A 22199-nucleotide genomic window follows, 5' to 3' on the forward strand; every position below is an offset into this window, starting at 1 on the left:
ATTCAAACCTGAAAAGGAAAATATATGAGTTATTCCATCAATAAATTGCATTTGTTCATTATGCTTCATTTCATGAAAAATGCATTACAACCTCTTGCATCAGTCAATTGTTCAAGAACAATAAATATGCGTAGTGCAATGTCTTATAATTGGATTATGAAATCGTGTTTTTTTTCTTGCAGGAAAAATTATTGTTAGATATGATAAGAATTAATCTTTTTAAGGATCTTTTTGGTAAATACTTCTGAAATTTCTCTGTGCTTGCACTATCGATTTCGTTTCTATGAACCACCATAACATCTGTGCTTTCTCTTGTGGTGTATGAATTCTCCTTAATATCCGCTCGAATAAAACATCACATACAAAAGTACTACATAGAACAAACGCATCAAAAGTAAACATAACATTGCAATAGTTGCCAAAAACAAAAGAGAGAAAAATGCAATTAATAAGCAGACGATATTTAGAAAAGTACAGATATTTAGACTGGAAAATGAAATTATCTGAAATTAACCACACGCGCAGACGATATTTACAAAAGTAAAAATATTCAAACCTGAAAAGGAAAATATATGAGTTATTCCATCAATAAATTGCATTTGTTCATTATGCTTCATTTCATGAAAAATGCATTACAACCTCTTGCATCAGTCAATTGTTCAAGAACAATAAATATGCGTAGTGCAATGTCTTATAATTGGATTATGAAATCGTGTTTTTTTTCTTGCAGGAAAAATTATTGTTAGATATGATAAGAATTAATCTTTTTAAGGATCTTTTTGGTAAATACTTCTGAAATTTCTCTGTGCTTGCACTATCGATTTCGTTTCTATGAACCACCATAACATCTGTGCTTTCTCTTGTGGTGTATGAATTCTCCTTAATATCCGCTCGAATAAAACATCACATACAAAAGTACTACATAGAACAAACGCATCAAAAGTAAACATAACATTGCAATAGTTGCCAAAAACAAAAGAGAGAAAAATGCAATTAATAAGCAGACGATATTTAGAAAAGTACAGATATTTAGACTGGAAAATGAAATTATCTGAAATTAACCACACGCGCAGACGATATTTACAAAAGTAAAAATATTGAAACCTGAAAAGGAAAATATATGAGTTATTCCATCAATAAATTGCATTTGTTCATTATGCTTCATTTCATGAAAAATGCATTACAACCTTTTGTTACAGTCAATTGTTCAAGAGTAATAAATATGCTTAGTGCAATGTCTTATAATTGTATTATGAAGTCGTGTTTTTTTTTCTTGCAGGAAGAATTATTATTAGATATGATAAGAATTAATCTTTTTATCCTATCGTTTTAAATCTTTAAGTCAATTTGACCTTCAATTACTCCATGAATTAGAAATAATGATATCAGATGATAATTCAAATAATTTCAGAAGCAGAAGGATTTCGGCAAATCTGGAGTCACTTAAAATAGCAAGATAGATGAAGCTGTACAATTTTATGAGTTTACACTAATCGGAGTTCAATAAATGATCTAAATATATATAGTTAGATTATAAAAAGAAAACAATAGGAAGAAAAACTAGCTCATTTTATTTTTCATTTGGTATTTAAAACATGAAATGGAAAAGAATTGAAAAGTAATAAAAAGCATAAAAGTGAGAAAAAAAAGTATAACAACAATGAAAATAAAAAAAAATGTAAATAATTCATCAGAAATAACAACAAAAAAAGAAATCATAAATAAAAATTTTCTACTTTTTATTTTTTATTTACCTTATAGTTTACTATTATAAATACCATGAAAACTTGTTACAAACTTGTCTCATATTTACTACCTTATAGCATCTCTCAGATGGAATAAAAATTTAACTATAATAAATCGTTTATTTGATAAGAAAGTTCTTCAGTTTTTGAGATACTGAAATACTATTGGAATTGATAAAATATAAAATCAAGCAAACAATTCCATCTTTTCAAGTAAAACGAAAATTTTAGGTTATGTTTACGATAGTTCATTCCTCCAATATCAATAACCAAAAAAGATGTAACGTAACTAATGCTACCTATCATAGAAAAAGAACATGGAAACTCGCTGGTTTTATGCATTCGAAATGAAATTTTTCCCGAAACCTAGACGAACCGACATTTTTGTGATTTTCAAGTAATGTCAGACGAAGTTACAATGAATAGATCTCCAGAGGTGTTGGAAAACTCAAAAGCCGGCACGATTCAGATTTATTTTTATATTCAATTTAAGTGATTAAAAAACAATTAGCATTAAAAATTCAAAAAGATACCACCTTTATTATGTAAGTTACTTTTATAGTGTCTAACTCAGTTATTTCAAAAAGGTCCGTGCCCTCTACAATTCAATTCACATATGCATTTCTGATGATTAACAATGCACCAAAATTATTCTATTTATTTATTTTTTTCGTTCGCATGAACAATAACAGGCCCTTCTTCTTTAAAAGAATTTAATCCAAAATTTGATAGATATCTGCGAATCTGGTTTTACGATCACATTTCGAATTTCTGTCCTGAAAAATCAATGCTTAGCTACCTTGTTCACTGATAATTTAGACAAATAAAATTTTGTGTTCTTTGCATGTAAGAAATTAAAAAAGAACAAACAGTTATTTGACAAGGACAATGCATTAAAGATATTTCGGTTATAAAATCGAAATGAGCGGTAAAACCTTTCGACTCGAGAAAAGCCCATTCTTCAAATAATAGCTTTATAATAGATAATTGCTTTAAAGATTGCTACGAGCAGAAAATTCCTACATAGACTTACTGTTGAAAATGTAATAATATTTTTAATTATTTATTTTTAGAATGGCAACATTATTAAAGTAATGTTTTTAGCTGTCTTCTTTAGCAGATGGCAACTTGTAGTTCAATTCCAAGGTGGAATAAAATCACGTTGAATGTATTTCTGGTGGGATATTGTTTTTCTTTTTTAATATACAAAGCGAAAAGAAACGGTATTTTTCTTAGGCAGCTTGAATACTTACTGCGTATTGATCGCTTTTAAATATTTTTAATATTAAAATAATTTTCATAATACTTTGAAATTTTTTGAATAGATTCTAAGTCTTACGAATAATATCTGAATTTTATATTATAACACGTTTTTAAAAAAGAATGGAAAATATTAATTTTTGTTTTAGTAATATTTTATGTTTAAGATTTTTATGAATTTTAGCATGTAGTCGAAATGTCTCATATTTTGGTGCATACTTACTAAATTATTCTTCTAATCTGCATCAGAATAGATGTTATCTAACTAATGATATTGTAACAGATTGATTAAAATTGGTCTGGTCATAAAAGAACAGACGAATTTATCTCTTTTCTGACATTTTAATAAAATATTTCAGCGAAAATTTATTTAGAACAAAAAATAAAAAAACTGAATTTTTCTTTAAAAAATTGATTGACGGAAAGGTTTTTAAAAAATAATAAAGGGAATACTTCCATTTATAAACAGAGGCATTTTTGTGTTTGCGTGTGAGCTTATGTTTGTCGCATCTACTTGTAATAATACTTAATATTAAGTCGTAAATGCATATAATCACAAATCAGAGAAGAATTTTATGTTATTTATCTCTTACTATATAATTTTATGTTATTTATCTCTTACCATTTCTTACTATAACGTAAAAATTATCTTCGTAAAAATTCTGCATTAGTATTTTTTTGTAATATTACATGAAAGCAATAATATCTCAAAACGCCTTGAAGATAATTTAGAATTATATATAGACAAGATTTATTATTTCTGGAATTTTATAAACAGGAAGAATTTTTATCTTGCTATGATCAATCAATTCAAGCCTGGATAAAAGACGTTGAAGAGTTGATTGATGTCCATCATTGCCAATAAAAAAAAGAATGCATTTTTTTTCTCTTTTTCCTTTTTTAAAATACCAATTATTGTCTTGAAAAAATATATATGTTGATATCATCAAATAACAACCCGATTCGAACATTTTCCCAAGCTTATAAATACCAGAAAAATTTCTTAAGCGCTTACTGCTTATCTTATAAATAATTATCTCACAAAAACATATTAACTTTGGGAACCTTAAATAAATTCATGATCTTTTCCATAATTCGAGTAATTTCTATTTTTTTTTTCCTCCGCTTTTTTCCCTGTAAAGCTCGGAATCTTTTTTTAGTTCGTAAAATTTTACTCTAATGTGACTCCGTGCCATTCCATATTGCCATCAACACGAAAAAAACAATTTAGTTCCAGTTGTTTTGAAAGGAATGAAACAAGTTTACAAGAAATTACCAGGTAAGAGAATTACTATAAAATTAATTATTTGTAGAACCCTAATGATTACTGAGATAAATTAATTAATAAGTTACTGAGATAAATGAATTAATCAAGTAATTCTGCTAAAATGTTGATGAATGTAGGTGATGATCCAATAATTATTTCGGTTAGGAGGAAAAAAAATAATATTTCATTTGCAATTTTTATTTATGATCAAACATCAGCAGTTCTAAATTGTTCGTACATTTTTAAAAGAATATATAATTTTAAATGAAATGGTAAAAGAAACTTATTGATTAGATTCAAAATATTTTACTTCATCATATGGAAATCAATGTTTGGTTTATAATATAAAAATCTATATTACATTTAAGAATTTAAGAGAATAAGATAATTTTTTTAAGAATTCTAATTGAAGATCTCATAGAATATGAAAAATACTATAATAATTTTACAAAAAAAAAGCATTTTGTAAATAAGTAAAGAACTATTTTGGGCGAAAAAAGGAAAATTCTATAATCAGAAAGAAAATCTGACTCACATGTTTGGTATTATTAATTTACAAGTCATATTCTATTATTTAATATATATATATATATATATATATATAAATGTAATGATATTTTAAACTCTTAATTTAATCCAAATTAATTTCCAAGATTTTATCTTAATTTAGCCCATAGTAACTTCATTCTAAAATATTCTCTTATTTCGTGATCCAATTCCACTTTCGGTTTAATTCATTCCTCTGAAAAAATAATGCGCCATCAGTACTACGTATCAAGAGAAAGTGATATCTTCGGTTGCCCTTGAAAAGGTGTCAAAGATCACCACGTGTATTGAATTATGGCCTGGTCAGAAATCCTATGTTATATAAGACTAGTGATCATTTGTTCGTCTCTTTTTGTCCTTTTTGCATTCTACTTAAATCAAAAATTATTACATACATACATACATGTATATTATATCATACTATATGACCGGAATGCTTTGAAAAAATATTTTTTTGAAAATTCATGAATGGGTGATACTTCAAAGTAACAGTCATAGTAAAATAAATAGATTATTAAATTTCTAAAATAATATTTACAAAGTAGTTATATCAATATTTTCTATTAATTGTGTGGTCTTTATTTCAATATTCTGTTAAATAATATTTTAATTGCTTCACTTTTAATTGATTTGAACAAAAACATTTATTTCCCAAAATTTTAAAATTTTTTGAGGTAAAAATTTATGCATTGTAATTGTTTTCTTCATCTATTGATTTTTCTGAGGATTGATATAGTGGAAAGCGGTCCATTTTATAGTTTGTTTGGTTTCGTCCCTTCTGAAAATTACAAAAAAAAACTTGCCTCTTAGTATGCGAACATACAAGTTACATATATGCTTAACAACATTCTGCAATTATTTATGAAAGCAGCTGTGATTACATTAATCTCCAAATAGTTATGCACAAGGAGTTATAAAATGTGCAGTCATTGCTCAGTGCATGAACAAGAATCATAAAACCATATGCATACAAGTACGAATTATCTAGTTTTCAGCTGAAAATTTCAAAAGGGGGAAAGCAGGTTCCAAAAACTCAGAATTCCAAATATGAGTTTGCTGTTACTCAAAAATTTTAATTTAAGTTTGCTGTTACTCAAAATTTACATGAGTTTGCTGTTACTCAAAATTTAATTTAATTCAAACTTATTCATCATAATGTATTAAATTACTGAAATTTCACAGAATATTTCATTAATGTTCTTTAAAACAGTATTAGGCATAAATAACGAATTCTAAAATTTATTTATTCAAAAATGTAATCACAATTTTTTGGCTGTTACTGTAAATTTATCTGAAGCGCAATGGTTTTAATAAACGAACATTTTGCACTGATGATTAATAATACAATATTATTTTTTATATTTGTAATATATTTTCATCATATTATTTTGTTTTTATCTTTACACTTAGTTTTTTAAAAAGATAATTCGTATTAATTTTCACAAATGGCATTTTCTTTATGTTAAATTAATATAAAGCAGTACTTTATAAAGTAATATTTTATTACTATACAAATTTATATAATATCAATTATAAACAAATTTTGGTTAATAGTAAAGTAATAATATATTGAAACGAAGCAACTTACAATTTCAATAAATTATAATTATATATTTAATTTTAAATATATTATAATTTTTGCGAATTGCTCTTTAGACATGAACATTAATATATTTCGAAATTGAAATCATAACATCAAAATCAATAGAAAAGAGGAAATAATTTGTAAGCAAAATTTAAGTTCCTTCTGATTTCTTTTATCTCTTTCCATACATAATGTCTATAATTTTCTAAAATGTTTGAACGTGTCGCACAATTTAAAACAATACATTGACCGCTATAACAAACCATCAATTTGTTTGTGATTTCAGACTATAAGTTGATCGCTAAAATTTCTTTTATCTTATCTAATCTGGAAATTATTATCCATTTCACAAACTATCAACTACTGTCTAATATTTTCCTTGTATTTACCACAGAAGTTTATTTTCACATCTTTAAATTCAGATAGAAACTTCATGTTGAAGAATGAATTTTGTAATCTATTTTCAATAAAAATGTATTAATAAAAAATAATAAATAGTTTATATATAACTTTTTATGAAGAATACTTTCCTTCTCTTAAATAGAAATGTATTAATAAATTAATTTGATCAAAAATTATTCAATTATTTAAAATGAATTGATGAAAGGACAAAAATTGTAATGGTATTTACTATTATTGTGCAATACAAATTTATCATTAAAAAACTGAAATGTAAAATAATTTAAGTTTTACTTCGTATGCATTTGAGTCATAACCAAGTTAAACTTTTCCCTATTACAAAAATTTTACAGCAAGTAAATTAAATTTCTTTTTAAACAAGCAAAATAATTCCGAATGACACTTCATATGAATTAAATCATAGTTAATTTACATTTTTTCATGTGAATACATATTTCACATCAAGCAAATTAAACTTCTTTTTAAATAAGCGAAACAATTTATATTAAATTTCATGTGAAATTGAACCACAGTTAATTATTTTTTCTAAACGAAAAAATAATCTAAATCAAGCAAATTAAATTTCTTTTTAAACTAGCAAAGTGATTAAGGATTAAACTTCATATGAGATTGGCCCAACGCTAAAATATAATTTTCCCGTTTGAAAATAAAATATTCCACGTCGAACAACTGAAAATTTTTAAACAAAAAAATAATGAAAATTATTATTTCTTTTGATGACAAGTATTAAAATTGATACTATCAAAATCAATGTTATTAATACGCATTTGAAATATATATATATATATAAACATAGTATAAGCAGCGAGTTCTCTATTGCAGGATCAAATAACGTCAAACGACGTAATATTTTATATATCAACCACATTATATAAAATATCTTCTTGTGTATTTAAATAAATTGTAATATAATCTCAACTTATACCGTAATAAAATCTCAACTATGTAAATTGTCCGTCATAAAGCAACAGAACAATGCTAAAATATTAAAATAATTTCCTTTTTTCTTTCAGAATTCTTAAAATATAATACATGAAGATACCCTTCTACAAAACAGATGATATTTCATTCGAGAATACAAGCTGATTTTGCCAAGATAATTCTGTTATACATCTCAAAAATTAACTATGAAATTCATTTACAACATCGTCGCCATCATTCTTCTTTGTGTTGCACTTGAAGGGAAATGTCAAGGTTCATTGATAGGAGATATGGTGCAAAACACAGAAAATATGACTGTTTTAGAAAAATGGCAAAATATGGAGAAAAACCTCAAAAAAGCTACGAGTGAGGTAATCAAAATGGCTCTACCCCACATAATGAAAGCTTCCGAAAATTTGAATATTTCTTCGCAATGTTTGCTAGAAACAATGAAACTCGTTATGGGTTTAAAGAACCTTAAACCATGGGCCTTCAAATGTAAGTAAAATTTACATCTTTACCTTTGTCTTTTGATTCATAGATTCATATATCTTTTCTTTATGCTTATTTAATTTGTTGGTAACCAATGAAACTCATATTGTTACTCCAAAAGTAAGTCCCAAGTGGGGCACCTCGTAATTGAAGATGAAATGCTTCTGCCATGGTTGTTGGTTCTCGACACTCTGGTGGTACGCAAAAAGGTGGAGGTTTGACTACTCCCATCAATGACTGGACGTAATTTTCAAGGAAAGGGTTGTACCTTGGCCGGTGATGGTCCTTTGGACTCAACCACAATTTCCGCCATTACTGCTGATCCGGTAATCCGGCCATTCAGATTTTTCAGTGCCTTCCAGCTGGTCGGAGTAGCTAGTTTTAGGTTACTCAAAAAGTAATTTTAATTGCCGTAAGAATCACCACAAAATGATTAATATTCTTCATAAATACTATAATTTTTCTTCAATGAAACAACTCACATTCAGTTTTCATTTCAATCTCAATCATAATTGCCGTAAGAATCACCACAAGAATGATTAATATTCTTCAGAAATACTATAATTTTTCTTCTGTGAAACAACTCACATCCAGTTTTCATTTCAATCCCAATCATAATTGCCATAAGAATCACCACAAAAATGATTAATATTCTTCATAAATGCTATAATTTTTCTTCTATGAAACAACTCACATTCAGTTTTCATTTCATTCCCAATCATAATTGCCGTAAGAATCACCACAAGAATGATTAATATTCTTCAGAAATACTATAATTGTGTCCTTGAAAGAAATCGCATTCACTGTTCATTTTATTCACAATCATGATTGCCAGAAGAATCTTCACAAAAATGATTAATATTCTTGAGAAATGCTATATTTTTTTTTTCCTGTGAAAGAAATCACATTCACTTTTCATTTTATGTTTTCAGTTTGTTGAAATTTTCAGCATTTTTTTCTCACCAGCGCAGTTTTAGTGTCCTAAACTGATAGGGAATGAAAATTTCTAGATCCTACTTGCCTATAAAAATATTCTAACAATAAGTATATTTATTGCAAATTTAGAAATTCGGTAAGCTATTTCAGATGCTATGCATTTTTATTTTTCAAACTATTAATCGTCTTAGCCTAATGAATTAATTAGATGCAGATAAGCAAAATTTTCCTCTTTCTATAATAAAAGGATATTAATTCTCATAAAAATAACGGTCACATTGTGATTGATGGAATGAATTTGTAGCAAATATATTTAGTTTGAAACAAGACTATATCAAGTCCAAAAGTTCCAGATTTAAGTTTTACCATTTATGCGATAAAGCAGGAGATTGAAAGCCTGAAGAAGCAGATTTCCCATGAACATGAGGAATCCAAAGTGGTATTTACACCTTCCCTAGCGACGATTAAACTCTCGACATTCGACGGAAAAACATCCTGGCAAGTATACAAAACACAGTTTACTATGGTAGCGGAAGGTTTGAAGTACTTTGTAGAACTGAGTGTTGACCGTATTATCGGCAATTTTTCTTGACCAGTTTCAAAACTGGCAATCGTGCACAAAGCTAGAAAGGCTCTGTCAATTAACCTGTTCTAAGAGGAATATATGGATAACAACAGAAAATGAAATGTTACGAAATTTCCGGGGTTCGTTTGGATAGTGGAAGGTTCTTGAAGGAAATTGAGACCGTGACTACAGGGATCAGCGATTCCAGCCACGTATCGCCACGCATCGATAGCGGAAGGATAGGATTTAGGTACAAAACTCTTTTTAAACCTTTGTTAAAAGCAGCTTCAGCACCAAATATTTGAATACATCTCTAACTCATGTCCAAGTTTTATTATTTTTTTTTTAAATGAAGAGAAAGTTTCAGATACGTCAGGAAAAAGTAATGCACCAACATCTTTTAATATTTTATATTATATATTTCTTATATTATCAGTGCGCGTATTGCTGCTTAGAAAGTTTTCCAAAAAACTTTTTAAAAACATTTTTGAGCATTTGTTAAAATTAGAGGCAAAAGCTTGTTATAAGATAATCGACAATGAACCATTACGAACTGAGAATAATTTTAAAAACTAAGAATAATTATAATTTAATAATTTAAGAGAAGACGATTCACATTTTGCATCAGAAATAATAGTAGCTAGAAACTCATAGAAGATAAACAAACAGATTTTTTAAAAATTTAATTCTATTATCATATGAATAATAATTGAAAACTTTAAGTACACGAAAATTATGAATAATTGTGATTGGAAAAACATTAAGAGGTATTTCTTGATTCTGTAATGATAATTTTTTTATCTTCTTCAGTGTAACAGGATCAATACAAATATTTTCTATAAACTAGCAAAAATCTCGAGATTTCAAAGTTTATCGATTCTTGAATCCCAATTGATCTATTTTGAATAATACATCAGTTCAGTTCGTTACTATTAATATTTTTTCCCTTTCTTATAGTCATAGATTCCAGTGCCAAAATGGTGGATGGTCTTCTCGTTGGCTCGGTGTCTTCTCTTGGAGTATATGACGAATGCCTCAACACTGAAGTCAAGAGCGAAAAGGGAAAAAATAAAGAAGATGTCATTTTCAGGGGAAAGTATTGTACGATAGACATCAAACCACCTTTACCCCCCAAAGCAAAATTCTACTGGATGCATGAAACCATACCTGAGTTGAGGAATTTGACCTTGAGTGGAACTGTAAGATTTTAATTTCATAACTTTTGGACATTTATAAGCTCTATTAATAAGAACGAAGAATGTGTGTGTCTGAATTTCTGTGTCTGTTGGGAATCAATAGACTAAATTTCTGTGTCTGTTTGATACTAAATTTTGCACATGTATACTTGGGAGAGCAGGGAAAATCCACGTGGAAGCGATTTTCAAATATTTTTAATTAGAATTTTAAGTAATTAAAAACTAAGCAAAACTTTAATGAGTTTTTTTTTTTGTCATAACTTCTGTTGTTGTTTCTTATGGCACTTGCCACGGTCAAGCCCGCTGTTCGAAGACAGCCGATTTAAGAATAAGAGGGAACGCCTCGTGTTTTTATCGTAGAGCCATCTTGGGCTAAGAGTACGACTTGACTACTCACGCACAACCCCTTTTCACAGGAAGGTACATTCACACATCTCACAGATAGAACAGGAAGAACAACTATGCCCAAACTGGGGCGCCCTGATCACGGGGAAGACGCGCTACCCCTATGCCAGGACGCCGGCTTCATAACTTCTGGAAATATTATTGCACAAAACTTAATTTCGCCATCACTTCAAAAATCTTAAAATTTATCTTTTTAATGATACGAATTTAATAATCGTGCAGTTTTTATCCAATTTTTGTTATTTTTTTAAATTTTTTAATGTGTTTTTCAATTATAGATTATATTAAAAACATGAAATTCAAGCTGATTTTATTGCTTCATCAAAAATTTATTTGAAAGTTATTCTTCAATTGTTAAATTAAAAAGATAAGATTTTATTTAATATTGTTTTGTTTACATTACGAAAAAAATGAATTTGGAATACTACGAATATTAGAAAAGAGCGACGAACTAGATAAATTCTTTTTAATAACATCATCATATAATTGTACAAGTCTTAAAAAATATACAGTTCATCAAGATTAATACAATTAAAATAACACAATTATAAGGTCTGATAATTTGATTAAACCAAATTACATCTACACGATTTAACTGATAGTAAATATAACCAATATCCCCGGTAAACCAGCTAGTCGCGAAAGGCGACTAGGAACAGATATTTTCATATTTCATATTATGGTTTAAAATAATATTTTTTTCGATTTATTTTAAATCGATATATCTCGAATTTGGTACAATAAAGAATAAATACTGAATGTGAACAGAGAAAATCATTTCAATAGAGAGTTAGGTATTAAAAGGCAGATTGTATATAATAACAATACTGATCAACTTACAAAAATACAAACAACTTACAAATAAAATAAGTCAATACAACTTACAAATAAAATAAGTCAATACAACTTACAAATAAAATAAGTCAATACAACTTACAAATAAAATAAGTCAATACAACTTACAAATAAAATAAGTCAAAATAAAATAAATTCGAATTTCATTTAGATTATACAGCCATACTTTGTTCGAAATAAAGCTAGAGGTTTTTACATGTAAATTTCGAAAGGAACTGTACTTTTTAGTACAAAAAAATAAGTTTTAAAATGACTCAATATTTGTAATATTTAAATAATTTTTAGATCTATGTGCATACATTTTTAAAAAAATCATAAATTGCATAATACATATGAATTCATTATAAATAATTTTTACTGGATGAAATAATGAAAAGTTGGTTGCGTCGCCATTATAAGCCAATGGAGGGAAATGTAAGTTGTGTAAGTTGTTTGTAAATGCAAGTGTTAAGAAAAATTCCTTTTTTGAGTGCAATTTAAGGGATGAAATGAGTAAAAGTCATGTGCATTGGTGAATAAGTTAGCCGGCATAAACAGCTATAAAGAAATGAATGCATAATCGTTAACTATCCTATAAGATTATTTCTTCTTATAATTTATTTGTCTTTGAACAATATAAGAAAAGAAATAAAACTTTTTTTCTTTTTTTAGGTAATGGGTGAAATGGCGAAATATGCCGCTTTCTTTTACTTTATTTCTCTAAAAATGAGTATCTGTGTTCCGTCGGGTTGCATGGTTGAAGATATTGATCAAGTAGCTCAAATGTGTAAGTTTTTGACGAGCAACATTTAGTCCTTAGTCTTAGTGATTTTTTCTTACTAATATAAAACATTGTAATGTCACATTGCTACTATTTATATGTTTTACACAAATGAAAAGTATAGCATCTCAGACAGTAAACGAGGGTGCACTCGTTCCGGAAAAGAGAAGATCTTATACTTTGTATATCTCTATTTTTACTTATAATAAAGATGAATGTGCGGGTCGGCATTTTATAGGCTAGACTGTTTAACTTAGAGCTACCAAAATTGGTACATATATGCTTTGAAAGGTAGGAATGTGCACATCGAATCAATTTTTTGAAATTTTCATTAAAAATTAAATAAAAATTTGGCGTTTTTCAGCAATAGTTTCCTAACGTATATTAGATTAGGAAAATAATTTGTATATCATTCTAAACCTCAAAAAATTATCTGCTCAATGATAAAAGTATTTTTATGGTTTATATATTTTTTCACTTCTAATCATTTTTAAAAATGTTTTAAGAATGCTTCCCATTAAGAATCTTAAGAATTATGAACGAATATTAAAATTATCACGAACAATAATGCAGAAAAAAAAACTTAAGGCTTATCGAAAAAGATCAAAGTTGTTGATAAAAGTCATTATTAAAGTCTCAAATATTTCTTTTCTCTTTTTTGTTTTACAGTCCGAATTACTATTCTATTTTTAATACAAATCATTATTGGCAAAGCCGATCTCAGGAAAGCAAGCGATGTATTGTCTAAATATAGGAAGAAATAGAAAGAAAATATTATTTAAAGTACTATTATACTATTGAAGAAAAAATACCAAATTTTGCATTCTTTTATGTTGGAAATCAGATTACATTGTTAAAAAGCAATCTAATTTCTAGGATCATTGGTTAGCTGAGAAAATATAAGGAAATACATAGTAAAATGAACAGAACGGTGTAAGGCTTGTGAATCAGAAGTAAACATCAATAAAATTTCAAGATTAAAAATATTTTATTTAACATTTTATTGCATAATAATGTGAAAAAATATGACGGAAATCAATTCATTATTTCAGTGGGAAACTACCTCATGCTGGAAGTCAAAACATCTCGATGCGAAGTGAAAGAAGACCTACACTTTACCAAAACAAATATTTGTGTTATGTAAGTAGATAAAAAAGTTAATATACAAAATTTTATAATCTCTTCAATATATCGGATCTGTGTTGTAATTTTAATTTGGAACTAAATTCTCACGGTTAAATATCAGATATTAAGAAGTTTTAACCCTTTAACCGGCTTTAGAAAATGGACCTAACTCCTCCTCCTATAATATCTTGAACATGTGAAATAATTATTCAATTATTATCCTAAAATGGCTAAAACGTAGAAAATTGTTCCTGAAAAAATTGTTCTAGGACCGGTCCGATGTGGAAATATATCAGTGATTTCGCTTCTAAAAATAAGGGCCATTTTATGAATAATCAGATGCGGCATAGTCGAAGATCCGTGGGTAAATGAGATTGAAATTTCTTTACAAAAAATTACGAGTAGCGTATATATTAATTTAAGGTGTAATTATTTTGTAAAACTTTAACATCCATGCGAATTTAAATAATCATTTGACAAAATTTCTCTGAAAGTTGAAACGCTGTTTTTGATTAAATCGTTTTACTAATTTATCGATTCTACGATAAGAGATTTGAGCTGATTTCAAGATTTGGTAAAGCTTCGCTGAAATATAATCTCTACAAATGGATAGAAAATATATGCTCAAAGAATTTAATGAGAAAAAGAGAGAGACGCTGAATTATTAAAGATTCTTCCTACAAGAAATTTTTAAAGAGATGACTGAACATATTGCGCGTATTTTTGGCAACAAGGATTTTAAACTTCATGAACAGTATAAACATAATCATTCAGAACCATGAAAATAATATTTCAATTTATACACAGTTTTGTTTACAACTTAGCTCCTTTTCAGCTTAATTTAGCACCTATTTTTCCTTTGTAAGATATTAAATACTTTCTGATTATTTTTTCCTTTCAGGTTCGTTTATTGTTTCTTTGGATTTTTGGTACTCATTGGATCATTAATTGACATGTATTCATATTACACGGGCATTGTTTTTAAACGTAAGTTGATGTCTTGGAATGGTTCAAAGAAATGCATTTCAGAGAAAATGGGCTCAAATGTGTATTGAGAAAAAATGTTAACTACAGATAATTTTAATTCTGAAAAAAAAATGTAAATGCATTCTCACTTAAAAGGCTAAAAATTAACAAAAAATAGTAATCTTCATTAATTTAACTTTTTTAACAAAAAAAAATAGTAATCTTCATTAATATAACTTTTTTAACAAAATGACTTCATGATAATTTTACAAGTAATGATTTAGACATGATTTAAATTTAGATTTAGATTTAGTTATTTATTCATTATTTATTGAATAAATAACGTAATGCGAGAAATATATTTAAAAGCATAAAGCATAAATACGTGAAAAATATTTAAAAACATAAATCATAAATACGAGAAAATATTTAAAAGAATCTATAATCAAATTTTACTTCTATTTTATTATGCTCCTAACAGAAGTAATATTTAATAACAATATCAAAAGAATAGATACAAACTTTTAAAAAATACCAATATTTTGAAAGATTACATTGAGAAATGTAACATTGCGACATTGAGAAATGAGACACTTCTCATTACATTGAGAAATGATTTGAAAAATTGGCTTCATAAAGTATATAAATTAGTCCACGCAGATATAAGGCAACACCTATAACATCTAACATTGTTTTTTAAAAAATCTCTAATTTCGCTAATCTTAAAATTTCTAAAAAATGAATAAAAATTCAAAATTTTACCGTAAATAAAGCATCTAAAATTTTGTTTATAATGTTTTGAATTTAAGTTTATGCTTGCTTTTCATTTCTCTTTAGGTACTTCTGTGAAATTTTTCTTATCTTTCTCGTTCATATCTAACTTCAAAAAGTTCGTCAACACTGAGACCACATCGAATAATAACTTGAATTGCTTGCATGGCATTCGGTTTCTGAGCATGTCCTGGATTATTCTTGGGCATACTTATTTTCTTCTAAATATACAAGCAACTCGTAAGTACATCACTTCTTCCTTCTTCGAGTGAAAGTTCAGATTCAACACGAAATAGTATTTGGTGGTGTAGTAACTGATATCTGTTACTTGATAATGTTTTATTAGTTTGTTAGCCTGATCTGCATTTTCAATTCAATATCACTATTCAGGTGAAATTCTGTAGCATAATGCTTTGAAAATATTTTGTAATTATGATTCTATTTCGATCCAAAAGATTTCTATGGAATATTATTTCATAACTCATGCTTCGTGTAATTATAATTATATTTCAAATTAGAAACTTTTGCGGAATCATAATTTATGTTTCCTAAACATTTTAATATTATAACTTCATTTTAAATCTAAAAGTAATAACATAGCTTAATGTTTCCTAAACATGTTAATATTGTATCTTCATTTCCTATGCCAAAAGTACCGAAGGGTAATAACTTAAAGCTTAATGTTTCCTAAATATTTCGTTATTGTAATTTTATTTCGAGTAAAAAAAAAAACTGCTGAGGAGTATAATGAGGAATAATAAATTCTAGGGAGTATCATACCTTAACTTTAGGACACTTTAGGAGTATCATACCTCAACTTAATGTTTCCTAAATCTTTTCTCTATTCAAATCTAAAATTCCTGAGGAGTAAAAAATTTGCTTAGCGTTTCCTAAACGTTTTGTAACTGTAATTTTATTTCGATGGATTTTCGAATTGAAAATTTGCATTAAAAGTATTTTTCTTACATCACTATTTCCATTAGAAAAAGACAAATAACTTTGTACAGTCGAACATATCTAATTTAGAATGCTTTAATTTCAGAAAATCTTGAGAGCGGACGGCACTATGGAGGAATGTTAGCATTTCAAGCTATTCTCAATGGCACAGTTGGAGTTGATACATTTTTCTGTATAGGGTAAGAATAATCAGACAGTTTAAATATATTATTGCGCAGATATTATTGCTTATTGTGAGCAATTGAAATTTGGAAAATATCGACATTATCTGGTGAAGATCGACGTTGCCATTTTACATTCACTGGACGATGATAATGTCAACAATCATCGAGGAATGTTGACTTGCTGTAATGTCGGTCTTTCATCGAAATATATGTACTGTTGTGATCAAAATATATTGGTAAAGTGATCATAAAATATAAATGAATCATATATTAATCAATATTTGATATATTTCTTTCAAAATAATCTCCTCTTATAGCAATGCACTTTAGACAACTTTTTTTTTACATCATTGCTCTCAATGCTTAAAACATACAAGGTTTTTGTAAAGCACCTTAAGAGTTCGGAACAAATTTTCTTTTATTGTCTTATAAGACTCAAAATGGCCAAAAAATAATTCATTCGGTGGTGTTTCAAGAGATTAAGGAACTTTTAAAATCATGTTTTTGTAAAAAAAAAATGTTAAAAAATTCACGAATATAAAAGATAATAATGTACACTTTCATACTGTAAAAACCATGTGCTAAGTATCTACATCTCAAGCCGTTTGCGATGAATTGTTTCATGTAAATACCCAAAAAACATTCAAATAATAATATACTTAATCGCCCGTCAAGCCAAATGGTAACAATTCAGAATGCTCCATACAACAAAAAATGTAGAAAACAGTCTAAATTACTTAGATTTCTGGGCGCCTTTATGATGTAGTCATTTCAATTTTATTTCACTTTTCATATTCCATTCATATGTTTTGCCAGCTATTTTTGTATCAAAACTACATATCAAAATTTTATGATCAGTAATATGTTTAAAAAGGAATAAGTTTGAGATATAATTTCATGAGGTGTTTGAAAACGTTGTTGTTATTAGAAATAATTCGAAGAATATATTTTAAAGAACAACTCTTGAAGCGATACGTCACAACTAGGGATTGCAATACCGGTATACCAGTATTTTGAGCCATTTATACAATTTTGTAATACCGGTATTCACAAGTTTAAATACCGTTTTGTCGGTATTTACTAGAAATTTTTTAAATTTTTCCACTATATGCTCAGGGATCGCCAACATAGCAAAATAGTATACGTTTTCGCTCTTATATCTCCCTAATGGGCGAAATTAATTAGCTAATTAATGGCTTAATTAATTGATTAAATCTAAATTAGAGAAACATGGATTATACCTGAAAGAAGATATTGTATCCATAACGACTGATGGAGCAACAGTTATGAAAAAAGTTGCAAAGTTGATTGGTGCAAATCAGAAATTGTGCCATACTCATGAAATTCAATTAGGAGTAGTAGATGTATTATACCAAAAAAATAAAGAACAGAAGAATCCAAATACTGTGGATATAGAAACTTCGGATTCCAACTTTGAGGATAATAAGAGTGTGAGTGATATTGACAATGAAGATAATGACAATGTAATTGTTGAAGAAGAAATTGCTAATGACGATGAAATATTAATATATCAAGAATTGCTTCCTATAATTTATAAAGTTCGAAAAATTGTTAAGATATTTAAACGTTTCTCTATAAAAAGGATATTTTACTAAAATATATACTAACTGAAAATAAAACAGAATATATGTTAATATTAGATTCTAAAACACGTTGGAGCATTTTACTCTTAATGATGGAACGATTTTTGAAACTGAAAAATCCAATACTAAAAGCAATAATCGACTTAAACCTGTATATTAATTTTTCAGATAGTGAATTCGACTTAATATCCAGAACTGGATCATCTCTACTTCCAATAACACTGACTATTGAGGCATTGTGTCGGAGAGATTCTAATTTATTATCAGCTAATGCAACAATAAATTTCTTGTTTCAGTTACTGAAAGAACAGCACACATCACTATTTGAAGAATTATACATTACATTGAAAAATCGCATAGAAGAAAGGCATACCGAAATAGAAAATGTCTCATGATATTTACATAATTATAATGATTTTAAAAATGAAAATGAAAAAGTAGAAAAGAAAATAACCAATTCAAATCTGATTAAGTTTATAATAAATTTTCTTAAAATTTTTTACCCACAAACCTATCCACATTCAGAAGAATTCGGTTCAGTTATCAGTAGTCTCTTGAACAAAAATTAGAATTAGACGGGAAATCGAACTATGTAAAAATGAGGGATTTAGAGGTAAATACTTTGAAAAAGTATATCGCGCATTGCTAACAGTACCACCAACTAGCGTTAATGCCGAAAGAGTGTTTTTTTTTTTTTTGGCGCAAAATTACGTTCTATGCTTAATGACAGTACAATGGATGCATTATGTTTTTTAAGATCACATTTTAAAAATTTGTAATAGTACCACAGACTGAATAATGATATTTACGTTTTTTTTGTAATTTAAATAAATAAGATGTTCCTTTATTTTTTGTGATTCTTTATATACTGTTATAATTTATAAGCTACAAATTATTTTTTGTGATATTTACACTCTCTAATAAAACTGGCAAATAAAACAAAGAAACACCTGTGTTTTTTTTTTTCTAAAATTTCTAATACTGGTATTAAAACCAGTATCCCGGTATTAAGATCTAAAAAATACCGAATACCGGTATTAAAATTTTGGTCCGATGTTGCAATCCCTAGTCACGACTGTAAATGAACATTCAGTACTTCTGTACCGGAATCAAATGTTATAAGAAATTTTCAATACTGTCTCTAATTGTTAAACGACAATCATTAATCCCCTATTTTCTGATCTGATAGCAGGACCAAATCGAATAATTCTCGGGAGGCAGAACTGCTACCTCTTCTTCCTACTATATTTGGTTAATTCCCCCCTCCCCCATGATACTCCCTGCGTAAAATTCTCTTCCTGAATTTTTTTCCATAAATTAACAAATTTTATAATTTAATAAACAGGTTTAAGTAAAAATAATATATGCTGTAAAACTAATACTTGAATTACCTACATTGAGGATAAATACTGTGCACAATAAATTAAATGTACCACTGCAGTAAATAAGTTACTCTTTTTATCATTTCCTAAACGATTATTGATTTATCCAGAATTTTTTAATAGACCCTAAATACTTATTCTTTAATTCTTCTTTTATTTACACAGCAGATCCTATCATCCACATTCTTAAATTTCAACAATGATCTTATTTCTTTCTCATTATTTCACCATCCACTTATTACGGCTTTATCTAGTGGGCGTATTGATGGTATTTGAAGTATTGGTCTCTCAATGCGGGATTTATCTGCTCTTTAAATATTTTATAGCAGTTAAATATTCTGGTATTTGATAAATAAATGTCTTTAAAAGCTTTATGATACGTTTCCAGTATTTTTGTAATAAAGATTATTTTGCAACAGCAACATTAATGCACATAGTCTGTTCAAATACATTTACAACTCTTAAAAATAAAAAATAAAAATTAAATTCTTATCTCATTAAAAAAAATATTTTTAAATGATAATAGAAAATCGAAACTGAATGCTACCAGATATTAAAAAACTACTTGATTAATGCTTTCCGTAAAATTTTTCCATATATGTAATTTAAAAGATGCATTTCTAATATTAATAAACCACACTAGTATAATTCTCATGCATAATTTCCTTCTAAAAAAACCTTAATAATAATTTATTCAGACTTCTCCTTCCCCGTTAAGCTAATTCCGATAGATATTTTATGAAGCATTTCAATATCCATATGTCCACCCGTTTTTTGCTTTAAATTTGAAAGTGTAACATTTCAGAGATATTTCATAGAATATTCTACATATCAGACTTATTGTACATTTTTATATTTATCTTACAATTAGGGGCTCACTTCTTATGTTAAGCCATTTACAAGCCATATTGCTATCCCAACTGTGCCGCCATACATATTATTAATATCCCCAATTATTCTGGGGGCATGGTGGTAAGGTCTCGGCTTCGGAGCCGGAGGGTTTCAGGTTCGATACCCGATTCCATCGAAGAACCATCGTGTAAGGGGGTCTGTTGCGCGCTAAATCCGTCCTGACCAAACACCCTCCCTCTGGTATGGTGTGGTGTGGGGAAGGGGTGACAGCTCAGGTGTCGTCCTCATCATCTGACCGTCCAAAATTACGAGGTCCGTCCCAAAATTGTCTTTTTGTTGCTTCAAACGGGACGTTAATATAACTAAACTAAACTAAACCCAGTTATTATCTGCTTGATTTTAATACAGTACTTACTCGCTGGTAATAATGAGTGCTCTAAACCTGATAGCTACGTTATGAGTTTAAATTCGTCAATAATATCAAGTATAGGAAGGCATTTAAACGTTGATTATAGTTTCATATAAGATATGGTTATTGAAAGTTGTGTAGACCTTAAAACTCCACTGACTTTGAATTCATGAAGTTCCCGTCAGAACGATGAAGTTCAGTGGTTTAAACAGCAATGAAATATCCAATAATATTGTATATCTTGTAAAAATTTGAAGTATATATATGCAAAAAACAACGTTTTTTGTTTTTCAGGGGAATGTTGTTATGCTATTTTACTATAAAAATAGTCAAAATAGAAGGAAAGCCATTTAATATTGTGATGTATATTGTTCATAGATTATGGCGGTAAGTTTTATATGGGAAAAGTAAATCTTTACCTATATTTATTTCAGACATTTATTTCTTTATAAAAAGTTTTAAAAAAATTTAATCTATAAACATTATGTAAAAATATTTGGATCTATATATCTTCTTTATTTTTTGAAGATTGAAAATTGAAATGTACTTCTCACTGATAATGAAATATTCAGAATAGAAAAAAATTTCAAGTTAAGACTTAATGGTTTTTTATTTAAAAAATTATTCAAAAACTTCTTTTATTATTTAATTAAAATGCTTTTTAAGAGATAAAATTATGCATAAAGTAAATGCTATTATTAGCTATTCATTATGGTTAGTTCATACATTATTTATAAAAAAATTCTTTTAAAAAAAGCACGAAAAAATAACATTTTGGTGCCTTTTTATGACGGTAAGTACAATTGATTTAAGCTCTTGTACGTAAACTTTGATCATGTTTATTTAGTTTGTGGACAAATTTATTACTCTCAGAAGTGAAATTTATGATTCTGTGTTTTTACATGCATGTTTACCTGATTTTTTATAGTACATTTGTTTTATACATCTTGAATTTTCTAATTAATACCTGCTTTTCGGAACTCGTATTATTAAGAAAAGTGCATTTTCTAATGTTT

The 22199-nt window shown here is 27.7% G+C and overlaps 1 protein-coding gene across 2 annotated transcripts in view; it reads left to right on the forward strand.

Moving 5' to 3' along the window:
• Nucleotides 1-22199, forward strand: part of LOC129962530 (nose resistant to fluoxetine protein 6-like) — a 51177-nt gene that overhangs the window by 13313 nt on the left and 15665 nt on the right. The window contains exons 1-9 of one of the 2 annotated variants that reach the window (XM_056076286.1): nt 4204-4284; nt 7837-8242; nt 10695-10936; nt 12845-12959; nt 14006-14093; nt 14980-15065; nt 15882-16055; nt 16858-16951; nt 21478-21570. In XM_056076286.1, the coding sequence (XP_055932261.1) occupies nt 7951-8242; nt 10695-10936; nt 12845-12959; nt 14006-14093; nt 14980-15065; nt 15882-16055; nt 16858-16951; nt 21478-21570 (1184 nt within the window). In that variant the 5' untranslated portion in view covers nt 4204-4284; nt 7837-7950. Of the gene's footprint in view, nt 1-4203; nt 4285-7836; nt 8243-10694; nt 10937-12844; nt 12960-14005; nt 14094-14979; nt 15066-15881; nt 16056-16857; nt 16952-21477; nt 21571-22199 lie in introns of those variants that run through there. The other variant, XM_056076285.1, reaches the window with a different exon arrangement.

The sequence above is a fragment of the Argiope bruennichi genome, chromosome 3 (genome assembly GCF_947563725.1).
Source record: "Argiope bruennichi chromosome 3, qqArgBrue1.1, whole genome shotgun sequence".
NCBI classification, from domain to species: Eukaryota; Metazoa; Arthropoda; class Arachnida; order Araneae; family Araneidae; genus Argiope; species Argiope bruennichi.